General features: G+C 40.8%; 1 protein-coding gene across 1 annotated transcript in view; it reads right to left on the bottom strand.

The window, feature by feature from the left end:
- Positions 1 to 400: 400 nt before the first annotated feature.
- Positions 401 to 18,420, bottom strand: part of RAB3C (RAB3C, member RAS oncogene family) — a gene marked incomplete at both ends in the record, with an annotated part of 80,548 nt that continues 62,528 nt past the window's right edge. Inside the window, 2 exons of the mRNA XM_081318218.1 lie at positions 401 to 588; positions 3,386 to 3,510. Coding sequence (XP_081174344.1) covers positions 401 to 588; positions 3,386 to 3,510 — 313 coding nt within the window. The remainder of the gene's footprint in view (positions 589 to 3,385; positions 3,511 to 18,420) is intronic.

Genomic DNA, 18,420 nt, shown 5'->3' with positions numbered 1-18,420 from the left:
AATAGAAGTCATATTTCTGAACTACTTGGTCATTGCCCTGGAATAAATAGCAATAACTAAAAATGGATGATGGAAGAATAAAAACCAGACAGAATTTGTGACTGAGGTCATCAAAGCACCATCTGAGGCAGCGATAGATTTAGAAGGAAGAAAAGGAAAAAATAGCAGAGAAGACAAGCAGCCATCTAAGTGTTGAGGCCAAATGCAGAGAAATTAGAGTGTCCTTTCTTTACACATTTGTAACTCTGAATACATCTTTTACCAGGAGTGGACATTAAAGAAGAGGTATGTTCCTCTGAAATGAACCAGTAAGACATTATAAATAAAGGCATATAGACCTATGTAAATACTCTATTGGCCAAAGAACACACTGGAGTTGCCTTGGTTGACAATGATGTTATTAACAGCCACAGTTGGGTTGTTGTGGTGGAGGGGTGTCCTTTAGTCTTGTGTTCTGTTTACCAGCAGCAATTGCAGGATCTGTCTCCAGACTTTCAGACATTTTGTCGCAGATGATATCCACAAGCTGTTCAAAAGTCTGCTTGACATTGATGTTGTCCTTGGCACTCGTCTCAAAGAACTCAAAACCTAGTGAAACAGACCAAAAACACTGATATCATCAAACATTAATCCCCTCTCTTTTGAGTAAGGTTTATAGATTGAATCTGAAAACAGTAATGGAAGTGAAAGAACTAAGGAAATGAGAAAGGTAAATGTAATATACAGCTAGTCCTCCACTTACAGTATTTATTAAACAATGGTCCAAAGTTACAATGGCCTCAGAAAAAAAATGAATTACTAGCTGTATTTGCACTTACAACCATTGCACACTGTCCCATCACCCCTGCAAATACATGATTAAAATTAGGGCATTTGGCAACCAGACCAAATTTATGATCGGTTAGAGGATCCTGCTATCACATAATTACAATTTGTGACGTTTATTGACAGTTTTTCTGGCAAAAAATGCCCATTGGGGAAGCTGGATTTATTTAATGTCATAATTAATTTAATAACTGTCATAAAAATAGTTGTAAAATCAGGTGTAGTCACGTAGTATCGCCAAAATTTCTTTTTTTATATATATAAGCTTTTTATTGTTGTTTTTTTCTTCTACATACATATGTTAATTTTTCAAACAGTGTGTGATCTGGGTTCATATAACGCTAATACATAATCAAGTCCTACTCTTTGGTTCTCTCTTCTAGCCATTTACACATAGTATGGCCAAAAATTCTAATCCCAATTGTGATTGTAAGTTGAGGACTAGCTAAAACAATGATATTGTTTTAGCTAGTCCTCAACTTACAACATATTGGTTTCCCACGTGACTAGGAGAAAGAAGCCAGCTCCATAAATTTCTTATTAGTTCAGATCTTTGTGGGAAAGTAGAGAGCTAACCATGGCTGAACTTGTGAAACTTGGCTCTGAGTAGGACACCTCACTTATAATGCATCAAGATCAGCAGCCTCTAACCTTTTGGGCACCAAGGACTAGCTCCATGGAGAGAGGTTTTTCCACAGACTGGAGGGGATGTAGTTTCATGTTTTTCTTGCATCCTGTAAATGGGGCTTTGCTTGTTTGACTGGCCTGGTTTCTGGCATGTTTTTGCCCAGTCCCAGCCCATAGACTTTGGGGTTGGGGGACTCCTGATCTAGATTATATTATCATGAAATCCAAAATCCATATTAGAGGGTAGGACAATGCTCTGGATGTGAACAGAGAAAAAGGACTTCAGAACTGTAATGACATATGTAACTCTTGCTAGAAAATCTTTATAGAAGCTTTGTCTTCCCCCTGGATTGTGCAGTTGGCTTTGCATACTCTTGAGTAAGGATGTGATTAGCGTACAGAAGCACTGACAGGTTTTACATTCACATCCAGATAGACTCCAGAGCATTATTTTCCTTTATATCTAAAGTTATGCACCAACGCATTAGGGATGAGGGGATATCTTCACACCACTGTTAATTCCTGTTGACACTGTGGACCAGTCCTTGCAGTTTTCTTGGCAAACGTTTAGACAGATTTGCTATTGCCTGCTTCCTAGGGCTAAGAAAGAGACACTGGCCCAAGATCCCCCCACTGGCTTTGTGCTTTAAGGTGGGACTAGAACTCCCAATCTCCCAGAGTTCTAGCATATTGCCTTATCCATTACACCAAACTGACTCTCCAATAGGGAATAAATATTTTCATTAGATGAAATCAAGGATTGCAAAGGTTAAGTATGCATGTTTTTGAGTTCTCTAAAGTTGGTTACCTTCATTTTTACATAGCTTGTGAAACTGCAGATGTGCTCATTTATTTATTTATTTGTTTATTTATTTGTTTGTTTGTTATCAAAATTCTATGTCACCCCTCTCACCGAGAGGACTCTAATGCTTGTGATCTTACTTCAGATGTCTTTTGCTTTACAGGTCTGCAAAGTTTATAAAATCAAGGACTGGTCATAAAGTTACTTTTTTATCACCAATGTAACTGCAAACAGTCGCTAAACAAAGTCTCCTTGTATGTACTATATTATATATGTGCACCTCTTCACTCCAACTAGATTCTCGGTAGTTAAAATCAACTGTAGTCACCAAAGCTTGCAGTAACTGCAGCCACATCAGTTTCTCTCTTACCCTTCCAAGAAGGGGAGGTGGAGATAGAATGGGAGTTATTCATATTCAATGAACCTAGGATAAACGTCTTGAGGAGTGGGCAGATCAACACCATTTTCAAAACCTCCCTTTCTTGCAAGGAAATATAGATAGATGTCAAAGCTCTTTTGTTAAATAGAAATTGGCCAGAATAGGGGCAAGAGGTAGCATTTGGGCATTATGACCTCCTCAGTAATTAGAATCCACTGGGAAAAATGGGGACAAGAACACAAGTTCCACCACTTCTGCTATCAATCCTCCATTAGATGAAGAATACAAATCTACACTGAGAAGCTTCCTCTAGTATACTTGTTGAATGGGATTCAGTTCTTCTGATGAAGGTTAAGTACTAGACAACTATTTATGGGAGGAGAAAATACTCCAAATACTCCTGCAGCCAACTATGTGGTATTTTCCCCCAGACATTCCATATCTCTTTATCTGGCATCTTTATTACACACTGTATTACTTTTTAAAAAATAGCACAGGATGGCATAGAAGGTCAGAATCATTTCAATCTCATATAACTAGTTTGATATATATTGGAAGATTCTGTTTGATCTATTTTGACAGCCATATTTTTTTTAGTTTATTTTCTTTGGCTATCAAGAGAACTAGGCACATTACATTATAAATGTATAAACCGTTTCCAGAAGTTCTATCCAGACAAGTATGGAGGAGAAGGATGGGCAAACCTTCTCCACAATGGTTGTAGAATTCCCTGCTGTCAGGACTTTTCTTACCCAGTTGCTCTGCTAAATGTTTGCCTCTGTCAGCAGAGATTACACGTTCCTCTTCCATGTCACATTTATTGCCGACCAAAATAACCTGGGCATTGTCCCAAGAGTACGTTTTTATTTGGGTAGACCTTATGAAAAACAGAGAAAGAAAACAAATCCATCAATGGATCAGCAAGTTTACAAAACTGATCTTACCTTTATACAGATTTGGACAACAGCAAAATGCTGTTTTCGATTTTTCATAGCCGAACATATTATATGCTCTTACAGTTAGTCCTTGATTTATGACCACAACTGGAAACAGAATGATGCAGTCATTAAGTGCATCATCATGTCATTGACCTATTTTATGGAAAAAAAAATAACCACACTCATTAAGCAAATGACATGATTGCTGAGTGAATCCAGCTTATCCAATTGACTTTGTTTGTTGGAAGCTGGCTGAGAAGGTCGCAACTCACAATTACATAATTGTAAAATGCTGCAACTGTCATAAATGTGAGCTGATTGCCAAGAGCCTGAATTGCAACCACATGACTTCAGGGTGCATATTTGATGGTCATACTTTTCAGGATGGGTCATAAGTCCTTTTTCCAAGGCTGTCATAATATTTGACCATCATTAAATGAATGGTCATAAGTCAAGGACTACCTTTATATTAACGGATGAGTAAGCTATAGTTGTATTTTCTTATTCAAGATCTCAGAGAATTTGGACCAGCCCTTCAAAATTATCTGTAGTTGAGGCTTATCTGAGTCATTTATATCAGCCTGAAAACTTCCATCTTTCATTCATGATAAATAACACTGCATTTGTTTTGAAAACTTGAGCAGCTAGATTTAACCGTTGTCTAAGCCCTTCACAGGTATCCTCATACTATCCCAGGCAAATCTCTAAACTTTGTTTGAAAACCCCCAGTGATGGTGCACTCACAACTCCAGGAGGCAGGTTCTTCTACTGCTTAATAGTTCTCAGCTCCATGACATTCCTTCTTATTATGAAGAGCCCTGGTGGTGCAGTGGTCAGAACACAGTACAGCAGGCTACTTCCGCTGACTGCCAACTGCCAGCAGTTCAGCGGTTTGAGTCTCATTGGCTCAAGGTTGACTCAGCCTTCCCTCCTTCTGAGGTCGGTAAAATGAGGACCCAGATTGCTGGGGGCAATATGCTGATTCTGTAAACTGCTTAGAGAGGGCTGTAAAGCACTATGAAGTGGCATATAAGAGCCTTGGTGGAGCAGTGGGGTAATGCCTCCTTAAGTAACACCAGCTGCCTGCAATTAGTGCAGGTTCGCATTCCACCAGGCTCAAGGTTGACTCAGCCTTCCATCCTTCCGAGGTAGGTAAAATGAGGACCCAGATTGTTGGGGGCAATTAAGCTGACTTTGTAATAATGCCGCTTGGGGGGGGAAAGCCCTAATAAGCAGGCATATACATAGAATGAAGGCTACTGCTAAGTTTGTAAGCCGCCCTGAGTCTTCGGAGAAGGGCGGGATATAAATGGAATTAAAATAAAAAAAAGTCTAAATGCTATTGCTAAGTGCTATTATTGCAAGTTTGGATCTCCCTGTGTGAAGTTCTCATCCACTGATTCTTTTCTTAACCTCAGATGCTATGGAAAATAAATCTATACCTTCTTCCCTATCACAACCCTTAAAGTATTAGAAGATTTCTATCAAGTAGTCTCCATATCTTTCTCTCCTTTAGGCTGAATTTACCCAGTTCCTTTAACTGTTATTCATAGGATTTAGTCTTCAAGCTCCTTATCTGGTACTATTGGTATTATCATTCTCTGTGACCCTGACACCATGACTATATTAATGTAGCCTATGCATTATTCCCTTTAGCTGCTGCAATACATTGCTTGCTCATGCTTAATCTGTGGTCTACCAAGATATCCATAACCCTCTCAGAAGTGCTATTGCTAAGCCAAGTATAGCTTACCTTGCCTCTGTGCATCTAGTTTTTCCTGCCTAAGTGCCTAATCCTCCATTTTTCACTCCTGAACAAGGTTTAGTTGGATATGACCCAATGTCCAAGTCTATCAAGATCTTTTAAAGTCTTGAGTCTGCCTTCTGGGGTGTTAGCAATCCCTACTCCTCAGTTTTGTGTCACCCAAAAAATTTATGAATATATGATGCAAAATGGCCAAAGTTCAGCAGGGATTTGCTTCCCAGGAATCTCCTATTCTCATTCCCAACAAAAGCTATCTGTTCCAAAAATGTTCTTCTTGTCTTTGCTAAAGTTGTCACCATATCACCAAATGTCCTCTTTATCTCTCAGGAAGGTTGGGTGGTTAAGTTACATTCCCATTGTCTGAACTGTTCCACCCTGGTTTAGATGCCCCACATCACAATCTCAAGCTTCTTCTATCAACAGGAGGGTTAGAAATGGATGAATACTAAATTCTATGAGTTATAAGCATACAGATAGATAAAAAAATATTATCAGTGCTAATTTTACAAACTTCTCTGGTGGCTTACTGCACCAAATATTTCTTCAGTTCTTTTCTCAAATTATCTCATTCAACCTCTTGGAAAGATATGTATTGATTTCGCACTATTTTTCAAAGAAAAAAAATACTGAAATGCTATCATGATTGGATGTAGTGGGGAGGGTTGAGTGTCCAGTCTTTCATTGTACAATCATCTCTCAAAGGTCTTCAGTCTCTCTGGTTTCTTATGTTATGATTAAATTTCAAGGGAAGACATTATGAAATAACTCCTCACGTGGCCCTTTTTCAGATGAGGAGTAAGGGTAGTTCTCGACTTACAACAGTTCATTTAGTGACCATTCAAAGTTACAACAGCTCTGAAAAAATGACCATTTTTCACACTTATGACCGTTGTAGCATCCCCATGGTCACCTGATTTACATTTGGATACTTGACAACTGGTCACATTTATGATGGCTGCAGTGTCCCCGGGTCATGTGATCATCTTTTGCAACCTTCTGACAAGCAAAGTCAATGGGGAAGCCAGTTTCACTTAACAAATGTGTTACTAAATAACTGCAGTGATTCACTTAACAAATATGGTAAGAAAAATCACAAAATGGGGCAAATACTACTTAACAAATTTCTCACTTAGCAACATAAATTTTGGGCTCAGTTGTGGTCATGAGTTGAGGATTACCTATATAGGCAACCAGAGACACTGCAAAGAAATGGAAGGAAGTATAATAGAAAAAGAAAAGAATAACATATCATTGCCTCCTCTGCCTGTTTGTAACAACAGCATAACTTCAGACCTGCCATAAAAACTTTCTAAATGAATAAGAATGAGGTGAAAATAGAAATATTTTTCAGAGATCTAATTTTCTGAGAAACTAGAGGAATAGATTTGTTCAGAGTATTAGCTTCTATATCACTGGTTGGTTTGTAACTTTTGGATTGTTCAGTGCTCTTGATTTTCTTTGTGATTCTAATGTACAAATGTTCCTTATCTGGAATGAACATTCAAAATAAAAATCAAAAATCAAAATTAAATTGTGTGCAATAATACCATATCAAACATCTCCCTTTGTTGATTAGGAAACTGTGATAATAATAATAATTATTACTGGCTGTGTTTTTTTTCAGCATAAAGTGATGTTCCAAGAAAATTAGATTGGGACATCTCCTGTTTCAAATTAGTTCTGTTTATACTAGGTCACATGCAAAACTCTTACCAGACGAAGACATTTTATTATGAACAGATCAAATGAATATGAAAAGTACATTTTATGAAGAACAGATTCATATATGCATGCATGTGGGTGAATCTCTGTGGACCAGTCTGAAGATGGACATCCCACTAAAAAGAATCCCAAGCCATCTCTAAATACCCATACATGACTATGGCCAACTATGTTGAAAAATTACTTATTTCACATATTTTTCTGAAATTATATGCTTTTCCAATCCTACAGGACTCTGAGATGTTTGTGTTATGCCACGCAAGCTGGTAATAAAATGGTTAGTGACTAGCAAAGTCCTTTCTCCATTCTTGCAAAACAATTCTGCCTCTACCAACATTGAGGGAGAGGGGGGTTGCTTAGAGGTAAGGGGTTGGACTTGAGTATTTAGACCGAATTCTCAAGTGCTGGGTTAAGTTTCTCATACAGATTCATTCATTTATTCATTCATTCATTCATTCATTCATTCATTCATTCATTCATTCATTCATTCATTCAAAAACATTTAAATCAACACCTGGCCAGCCAAAATCAATAGCTTAGGACCTTCATTGTTTTTCTGCCTTCCTCTGGCCGTGAGAGTGCCATGTCAGTGCCAGATCACCACAACAACAGAGCATTGCTCAGGTCAAAAAGAATTTGGGACATTGCAGGGACACAATCTCTAGCCTCTGGTTGTAAATGAAGTGCCTTCCTTCTCCCAAGTTTTTTTTTTAGTTAAAGTCCTTTACAATTGCTTTATTGAATATGTTGCTTTTATACCGTATGTACATTTTTGCAAGTGATTTCCCCTAAAATAATGTGCTTTTTACTATTAGACCTTTTCAACTTCTGAACTGAAAAATTTAATTTCAGCACATAACTGTATTTCCAATCATATCTGCATTTGGGAAGTGTACTTGGGAACTCAATGAACTTCTCTTTGATCTTCCCCATCTATATAACTTTTTTTTCTTTCCTTAAATATAAACAAATGCATACCCCAGTTAGAAAAGCCAAATAGTATTTCATGATACATATACAATTGTAAACTCATGTTCTAGTTATGCTGTCCAGTGTCATAAAGGGGGAGGGGGCACATGAAAATGATCTAACATTTGTCACCATGCTAATACAGATTTTGTATTCAGGCACAAGGGTGTATGGTATGTCCAGCTGTGAATTTTTTAGTTCATGGATTGCAGAGAAGAGCAACAATGATGACTAGGGGTCTGGAAGCTAAAGCATATAATGAATGTTGCAGGAACCAGGTATGTCTAATCTACCAAAGAGAAAGGACAGAGGTAACATGATAGCAGTCTTCCAATATTTAAAAGTCCCTCACAAAGAAGAGAGGGACAATCTATTCTCCAAAGCATTTGAGGGCAAGACAAGATGTAACAGATGGAAACTTATCAAATAGAGAGCCAATTTAGAACTAAAGAGAAATTTCCTGACAGTGAAAATTAATCAGTGGAACAGCTTGCCTTCAGAAGCTGTAGGTGCTCCAACACTGGAGGGTTTTAAGAAGAGATTGGATAGCCATTTATCTGGAACGGTGTAGGCAGTGGTGGGATTCAAAGATGTAAACAATCAGTTCTCTGTGTGGATGCCGCTTTTGGAAGTCTGTTCTGGGCCTGGGCAACAAAAAATTAGCTACCGGTTCTGTCGAAGTGGTGTGAACCAGCTGAATCCCACCACTGGGTATAGGGTCTCCAGCTTGGGCAGAGGGTTGGATTACAAGACCTCCAATATCCCTTCCAACTCTGTTATTCTGTATTCTATATTCTGTAATGTTCATGAAAGACCACTTGGAAATATAATAAAATGTGAAGTGTTTTTATGTTTTACGTTTTCCAGTTCAGTTTTATTATTCTGCTTATAAATTTAACTGTCTGAACATGGTTTTATAAATGGTACATTTAGGATCAGTGACACAGATGCCAATTTTCTCCCATGACCTTCTTTGTTAGAAATGATTGGCAAATATTCATTGATCCTTCCTTCCTTCCTTCCTTCCTTCCTTCCTTCCTTCCTTCCTTCCTTCCTTCCTTCCTTCCTTCCTTCCTTCCTTCCTTCCTCCCTCCCTCCCTCCCTCCCTCCCTCCCTCCCTTCCTTCCTTCCTTCCTTCCTTCCTTCCTTCCTTCCTTCCTTCCTTCCTTCCTTTCCCATAAATATAATTGTTCAGAAGAATTTTGATCTGAAAGAGACAAATACTAAGCAGACTCCAATTAGTTCTGCTGTCTGCGGCTTCAGCATAATTTATTTTCTGGATCTTGTCAAAGAGTTCCCAAAGAAATATTTTCAAACGTTATTTGACACCACAAATAGAGTACCGGTAATGTTTCAATCCCCTGCACGTAATGTCTAGGCTTGCCTTCAAAAACTTTGCTTCTTTCTTAGTCTACTTTGAAATGCTGTCTCTACAGTAATGACAAATTAGGCAGCATAAGTTGTCACAAGATAATGGAATTGAATATAATAATAATTAAAGATCCAGAATTCAGGAGACATTTTGTGGAAACTTAAGTTTGCTTGAAAAAGGACCCTAATCCACCATATTCATTTATATGAAACATCTTGATTGATTAAGTAAATGCTGTGTACATGTTGCATGTAAAAGTAATAGAATACAGTGATTACACCTGCACTATTCTTGACTGTGTAAGAAAAACCTACTAAACAATATCCCAAAATACAAAACACAATTATGTAAAAACAGTATAATGGTTAAACATTGTTCTCTTACGCTCATTCACCTACTCTCCTGTCTTCCTGTTACATCTTTTGGGGTCTCTTCCCTCCAACATGGCACTCCACAATTTCTGTGCATCTAGAGCAGGGGTGTCAAACTCAATTTCATTGAGGGCCGCATCAGCATTGCGGTTGCCCTCAGGGGGCCGGGTGGGTATGGCCAGGGTGGGCGTGGCCTACTTGGTGGGCGTGGCTAGAGTGTGTATGGCCTGCTGGGTGGGCGTGGCCAGCTCTACATCGTTCGCATCAAGGGTGACTATGGGGGCCTGGGCAGGAGTGGGACAGATCTGAGGGTCTCTGGCAGAAGGAGGGTCTCTGGGCCAGGGCCAAGGCATTGGGGGCCGTTCCCTCACTGTTTCCAGGATGGCTTCGCGGGCCGCATGAAACCACTTCACGGGCCAGATCTGGCCCCCGGGCCTTGTGTTTGACACGTCTGATCTAGAGCAATCAAAATACATACACACCAGAACCAGAACCAATTTCTACACACTGGGTCCTCGTGGAGTCTCTCCCCTTCTATTCCCCCTCCACATACACATAGACCACCTCTAGTCAAATTGGCTTTGCCTCATGGTAAGGCCAATCCTGAATAAAACATTATTTTGAACCAAGAGAATGGGAAATGCAGATTTTCTTTCAGATCTATACCCATTTGTATACTATTGATCTATCACATCAGCATTTCCCACATACACCACATATGTTACTGTGCATGAAAGGATAGTTCTGGAGGCCCGGCTATGAAGCTTTCTAAATAACCATGGCAGACTGAATACAATTCAGGCTAAACTGTGTCTCACTGGATTCACTGGATATTTGCACATAGCTTGAATATTAATTTTTTTGAGGACTTTTGGAAAACAATTTAATCTTGTGGCAAGAAACCAGAAAATCAAGATGTGAACATTATTTTATCCCAAGGCTCAATGTCCCATCCTCTTTTTTTAGTGGCCCCTTTTTTCAGTACTAGTTCTTTCATGTACTTTATTCTGTTACCTGTTCTGTCTTTCTCCTTCAGGCCAACAGCTTGAATGACCAACAGGTGAATTCTCAGACATGGGGAAGAAGTATACTTTTTAATATGTGTGAAAAAGGAGGGTTAAGCTGCAAATCACTCTGGATGCTTTTCATTTTTAAATCACATTGGCAGTAAAGTCTTCCATTCCCAGATGTGACCCCTGAATTGAGAATCTGTAGACCTGACTGTAATGTATTGGGCTTGTTTTGTTAAGGGAACACCATGTGGGAAGATTGCTTGAGCAACAAAGCTGGCTAACGGCTCCCAGCTCCTCAGACAACCTGTCTCCAGCGCCGCTATTGGTTGCCTCTAGGGTGGCAATAGGTCACTTTAAACCTATTGGCCGCCACCTAGAGGCCAGGGTATAAATTGCTGCATTCGCAGCCCTGTTTCTCAGTTCAGATCATGCAAGCAATAAACAATGATCTTTGCTGAACTCACTCGCCTCGTCTTCATCTTTAAGCAACAAACCCAGTACATAACACTGGTGACAAAGGTGGGATCCTACTTCTCCGACAGAGCTGAAAGTCACTAGGGGAGAGACAGCACACGCCTGGCAGGAAAAGCAATTCCCCCCCCTACAGTTGGCTAGCACAGCCACACTAGTGACCAAGTGCCCAGAGGACCAGTCCCTGGGCAACAGAGGAGCAGGATTCGAAGACGCCAAGCACCAGCCACGAAGACCAACAGAAATGGCCAAGGTCGGAAAGCTGAGAGAATTCAACATTAAGCAGCCAGAAGAGTGGCCCTCGTACCTGTCCAGGGTTGAGAACTACCTTCGAGCGAACCAGGTCGCCAAGGATGGACTGAAGGCCACCATGCTGCTCTGTGTGTATGGCCCAGCAACGTTCGACTTAGCAGAGAACCTGTTCACGCCAATGCCGTTGGAGTCCAAATCCTTCGTGGACTTGAAGAAGAAGCTTGGAGAACATTTCCAGCCCAAGCTGTTGGTGATCGCTTGGCGCTATGCTTTCAAGCAAAGAATACAGCAACCGGGTGAAACCGCATCCGAGTACATCACGGCCTTGAGGCAGGCCGCATGCCTGTGTCAGTTCTCCGACATCGAGGAGAGGCTACAAGACTGGCTTGTCTGCGGTCTCCACAACCGAGAGCTACAGCAGAAGCTTTTTGCCGAAGAGATTCCATCATTTTCGGATGCACAGAAGGAAGTCATGGCAGATGAAGCTGCTGGTGGGGCCATACGAGCCATTCAGTTCACTAAAACTACACAACGCAAAGAAGACGTCCACCACGAGGATGCCGAACACACAGAAGACCCCAAAGAGGCCACAGGAGTCAACAAGTTACGCAGACAACTCGACCAACAGCGTTGCAGCAACAAGCAACAGGAGGCCACTTACAAGGCAGATCCCTTCCTTAGATGTCCAGGTTGTGGCGGCCGCCACCAATGCTTGGACTGTAGGTTCTGGACAGCCATGTGTCAGGCCTGCGGGAAGACAGGCCACATCGCGTCCGTCTGCAGAGGTCACCAAAGGGACCAGCCGTCGAGTCGCTAGTAGGAAGATTCAACCAGGAGAGGTACCGGGGCCCCGGGACAGCACAGCATGGGTTTCTGCTCCAGCCACAGAAGCATTTGTTGTACAGGGGCTCACCGCCCGATTAAGCCTAAGTATAGACTTCAGGTGGAGCTGCAAAGGGTCCCCTGCAAGATGGAGCTGGACATAGGCTGTTTCTATTATTTCCCTTGAAACATTTAATTTCATTTGTAGTCGCAGTAAGAGATGGGCCAAACTGAGGCCTTCTGATATTGTACTAACTGATTTTCAGAATGCCAGAGTCACAGTCAAGGGTGAAGCTACACTAGCCATTAAATTTAAGGGGTTTTCAGAGCACTTGGATGTTGTCATAGTAGGGGGCCAGAGAACGAGCCTAATTGGGCTCAATTGGTTTGATGCGCTAGGCATCCAAGTAACCAGAATCAACTGGACACAAGTCACGAGTCTAGCAACAGTATGCGAGGAATTCGCAGATGTATTTGATTCAGCTCTGGCAACATACACGGGCCCACCAATAGCATTCAAACTAAACCCGAACGTAGTGCCAGTCAGGGTTAAGCCTCGTAGGGTCCCATTTGCCCTCAAACACAAAATAGAAACTGAATTAGATAAACTTGTTGAACAGGGTATTTTGCAACCAGTAGATGAGGGGGAGTGGGAAACCCCAATTGTAACACCACTAAAAGCCAATGGGGAGGTCAGAATCTGCGCAAATTATAAATTCACAATTAACCGGGCACTCAAACAACATGCATACCCAGTACCAGTAGTAAACCACATCCTGGCATCCTTACAGGGTGGCACCATTTATGCTTGCCATTTTCTAAAATAAATTTCATGATACTATATGGGCAGAGAAAACAAAACCTTGAATTACTTCCACTTAATTCTCAAGTAGAGGTTTTGAGTCAAGCCATGATTAATTCTCATTAATAAAGAATCAAATGAGTAGCATAAATTCATAGTAGATCCTTATGAAGCTTTTGATAAGGAAGCATTGGAAAAGCCAGGCCATTCTGAGCTAGTATGCACAGATTAGAAACTACCTAAAAGACATAAATTCCAAGGGAACACCAATCAATATTTATAATCATAATCACTAGTCAGTAACAAATTGCAACAATAGTGCTGCAAGTTAAGAAAGTATGAATCATAAATAATGCAAATTGACTAGTTCTCATATCATATGAAAACAACTGTAAGTCAGAATTAAGCTGGCATCAGGAAAGCCATATTCCAATCCAGACCAATATGCATCATCACAAACTTGGCAATCTACTAGTAAGTTGTTGGAGCCTGAAACTGAAATGCAACAGCCTGATGCTGTTATAATGTTGTCCAACACAAGCAAAACTCAGGGCTGTTGCCAAATGTTGGGGCAGCAACATCTCAAGTTGTTTTACTAGCTAAAGATATTACTTTCCCCTCAGAATCTTGCTGTGCCATTCAGACATCAACTTCTAATGTTACCCTATTTTGAGTCACTTAAATTGGATACATAGATTTGTACATAGATTTCGCTGGGCCCTTTCAGGGACAGCTCTTTCTTATAGTGGTCGACAGCCACTCTAAATGGCTGGAAGTTATACCAATTGCAAACATGACTACTGCTAGGACCATCCAGGTGCTTAGGAAACTCTTTGCCACACATGGGCTGCCGGACGTCGTAGTGTCTGATAATGGGGCCCAATTTACTGTGGCAGAATTTCAGGCATTCCTGAGAGCAAACCTCATTAGGCATGTGACATCGGTCTCGTTTCACCCATCTACTAATGGTCAAGCCAAACATATCGTTTGCACCACAAAAGAGTCACTGAGGTGTATAGTGACTGGGGACTGGCACCACAGACTAGCCAACTTTTTGCTTTGCCAACATTCCACACCATGCACGGCTACAGGGAAAAGCCCAGCAGAGCTGCGCTGGGGGAGGCGACTAATCATGAAACTGGACAGGTTGCACCCAGACTGGGTGGCAGCAGAGGCCTCTCGCCCAAAAGCCCTGAGGGTGCTGCAAGTGGGCGATGGGGTGTGGGCCTAGAGGGTGGGCGAGTTGTCCATCGCCATATCGATCAGCTTAGGAAGCATTTTCCAGAACGGCCACAAAGCGAGGACTTTATCACAGGTCCTTGCCTTGGGCCACAAACTGGCAGCCAGGCTGGTCCATGCATAGACTCTGAGTTCCAAAACAGCCAGAGCATTGGGGAGAGGGCTGTAGGGGAGGAAAGCCTAGAAGTGCAACATGGGTCCCCTGACGGAGAAAGCCAACCTGAGTACTACAGCCACTGTGCTAACTCTGCAGAACAAACTGACTCTGGAGTGGGCCAACCTGGAAGGGCCAGCCAGAGATTGCCAAGCCAACCTGAATGACTTGAACTGAGAGACACTTGTCTACTCAACCTGGCGGGCAAGCTGGTAGGCCAGGAAGTGCCTGGGTCCCCCAGGCGTTCCACAAGGACTCACAAACCTCCTGCTTATCTTCAAGATTTTGTCCTGAAATAATGAAGCTATAATGTTGTATGTACCTTTATTGTGCGGCTAACTAGGAATCACCTGTATTAGCTAGGATGGAAACGTGTTAACTCACACTATCATTATACCTTTTGTAAACTGTATTGCTGTAATTACTTTCCTTTTGTTGCTATAATGTTTGTTCATTCTAGGGGGGAGGGGTGTAATGTATTGGGCTTGTTTTGTTAAGGGAACACCATGTGGGTAGGTTGCTTGAGCAGGGAAGCTGGCTAACAGCTCCCAGCTCCTCAGACAACCCGTCTCCAGCGCTGCTATTGGTTGCCTCTAGGGTGGCAATAGGTTGATTTAAACCTATTGGCTGCCGCCTAGAGGCCGGAATATAAATTGCTGCATTCGCAGTCCTGTTTCTCAGTTCAGATCCTGCAAGCAATAAACAATGATCTTTGCTGAACTCACTCGCCTCGTCTTTGTCATTAAGCAACGAACCCAGTACATAACACTGACAATTCTAAGTAGAGCAAAAGACGCAACACCATGGCATCAACAAAACAGTTCACTCACACTAATCCTTAACAGAGATAGTAGCACAATGCTACTATCCTGTCCTTTTTGTTTGGCTTCTATTTCTGTGACCCAAATCTAGCATACAAGTATACAAAAAGTATAAAAGTATACAAGTATAAAAAAATTGAAAAATAAAATAAACACAGGTAAAACTTATACAGAAATTGCATATTCTGAATGAAATGCCATGAATCATCCCTGCATATACTGCAGCTACATACCCAGTGACTGAACCATGTATGGAGTTATACACAGAGCCCAGCTATAGCTGGAATCATAATGCAAACTGCGACAAACATACTGCTTCCTTTTTACAGTAAAAATATTGCATACAGCATTCTGCTGTGAATTCCCAGAACATGTTAAGGAAAATAAAGAAGATGCAAAAGAGACATTTGAGGATTCTCTTATGGGTTCTATATGGAGAATATTTTAAACAGAATTCCAATTGACACGTTTGCTTTGTTTTGCCATTAAATGTATCACTTTTTTTAAAAAAAATCTCCAAACATAATTGTTTATTCATTCTCTTCCTTTTATTTGTTTGGGAATAGAGGGGTGGGGTGGGGGTGAAGCAGCAACAATAGAAGGGGCATCGAATAAAGAGAATCCTCTCAGAAGATGCAGAAAGAAGTGAAGAACCTGAATTTGACTTACCTGCAGAAAGGCATGAATGAAGGAAACAGATGCTGTGGTACATACAAGCCAGATCAGAGTGGGGCCTAAAGCATAGACATGGAAGATAACAAAGCCATTTTGGGCTGTTTTCAAGAGAGGCAGGGTGCTGCGGGAAGATGCCACAGAGTCCTTATATGGCAAGAAGAAGACAGCATGGAGCAGCATGCAAAGCAGGATGAATTAAGTGTGTGCAGATTAGAACGAGCAGCTAACTTAAAGAAAAAAGTGCATCTATTTCCCTGCTGACATCTCTCGAGGCAGGCTAGGTACTGAAAATAAACAATGACTTGGCTACAAAGAAGGAAACAATATTTTATAATACAGCATTAAGCTTTTTAAAATTTCTATTGCTATTCTTTGTTGTGCCATTGCATTCATTGCGTCCTTTGCTCCACGCACACTACCAATTGTCAGCCTTCTGGTATGCAATCAATCTTAGGGCTGCTCGGACTGATCTGTCTCATAGGAACAATGGATTCTTTAAAAAAAAGAATGCAGGAAAAACCTCAAAGAAAAGGCTTTTGAAAATGTCACATAAAATAGAAAATAGCAGTAGCCAGTTCTAGCTGTACAGTTAGTGCAAGTGTGTCCAATCTGTGACCCACAGGCTGCCTTTGGCCTTAGCTAGCTAGTAATACAGCCCCACAAGATTTTCTAAAAAATATTTTAAAATAAAGCAAGTTTGTTATATACAGTATATACATTAACTATATTATATATTTTATATGTGATCCAAGATGATTCCTCTTCACTCAATGCAGCCCAGGAAAATCATAAGGTTGAACACATCTGAGTTAGTGCCTTGTTGCCATGGATCATTAAGCAAGGGCTGCACATGACCAGGACTTGTGACTTCCTATCAGCTTTCAATCGACAAATGGGGAAGCTGGCAGGAAGTCGCAAGTTCCAGTCATAGCAATATCTTTTGTCAAGATATTCTTGACAAAAAAAATAATAGCGAACGGCAACTTATCCAGTTTGGCTTTGGGTAAATTAACAATTTGTGACTGATTTTTTTCCTGTACCAGCCATTTTGTAACAGCAAAAACAAAATGCCCCCACCAGTGACATAAAATGCCTTTGTATTATATTGATTTTGCAGTACAGGTTATCCGCAGGTTACAGCAGCAATTCGGATTGGAATTGCTATCATTAAGTGATGCGATTGTAAAACACGACATCCTGTGACTGCATTGTTTAATGAAGGCAACCTCAGCAGCCTGGTTAATTGTAACTACTGGGCCACATGGGGTGATAAACAGGAAGAGAAGGGGATCCCAAGGAGGCCGATGGATACATGGGGTGCCCTGGGATTGTCCTGTGGGTAAGTGCTATGGAGTGGTAGAAGCAGGAGCAACTTTTGACTCCCTGCTGCTGACTCACTCAAGGGTCACTGAAAGAGTGGTCATAACCTGAGCACTACCTATATGCTGCAATATTCCGAATGGTAAACTAAATGCATGACTAATCTGTCAGTCAGTCATTCAGTCTGTCTGTCTGTCTGTCTGTCGTCTGTCTACAATCTCTAGGATACAGAAGGTTTTATGTCAAATAAATATTTACATGCAAATCTTACTTAAAATAACTAAATCTTGGCCTGGGAAGGACAGAACCAATTTGTGGAAAAAATTAAACTAAAAAATTCAGGGTCCCAAAGAGATAACTATGTAAGTTTCCTTATTTGTATGAAAAGCAAAAGGTTACATTTCACCTGTCAACATTTATGCTTGCCATTTTCTGAAATAAATTTCATGATATTATATGGGCAGAGAAAACAAAACCTTGAATTACTTCCACTTAATTCTCAAGTAGAGGGTTTGAGTCAAGCCATGATTAATTCTCATTAATAAAGAATCAAATGAGTAGCATAAATTCATAGTAGATCCTTATGAAGCTTTTGATAAGGAAGCATTGGAAAAGCCAGGCCATCCTGAGCTAGTATGCACAGATTAGAAACTACCTAAAAGACATAAATTCCAAGGGAACACCAATCAATATTTATAATCATAATCACTAGTCAGTAACAGATTGCAATAATAATGCTGCAAGATAAGAAAGTATGAATCATAAATAATGCAAATTGACTAGTTCTCATATCATATGAAAACAACTGTAAGTCAGAATTAAGCTGGCATCAGGAAAGCCATATTCCAATCCAGACCAATATGCATCATCACAAACTTGGCAATCTACTAGTAAGTTGTTGGAGCCTGAAACTGAAATGCAACAGCCTGATGCTGTTATAATGTTGTCCAACACAAGCAAAACTCAGGGCTGTTGCCAAATGTTGGGGCAGCAACATCTCAAGTTGTTTTACTAGCTAAAGATATTACTTTCCCCTCAGAATCTTGCTGTGCCATTCAGACATCAACTTCTAATGTTACCC

Source organism: Vipera berus, assembly GCF_964194415.1.
Source record: "Vipera berus genome assembly, chromosome: 2".
Classification (NCBI taxonomy): Eukaryota; Metazoa; Chordata; class Lepidosauria; order Squamata; family Viperidae; genus Vipera; species Vipera berus.
Note: the sequence above shows the minus strand (reverse complement) of the source record. Positions and strands in the feature narration are given on the sequence as shown.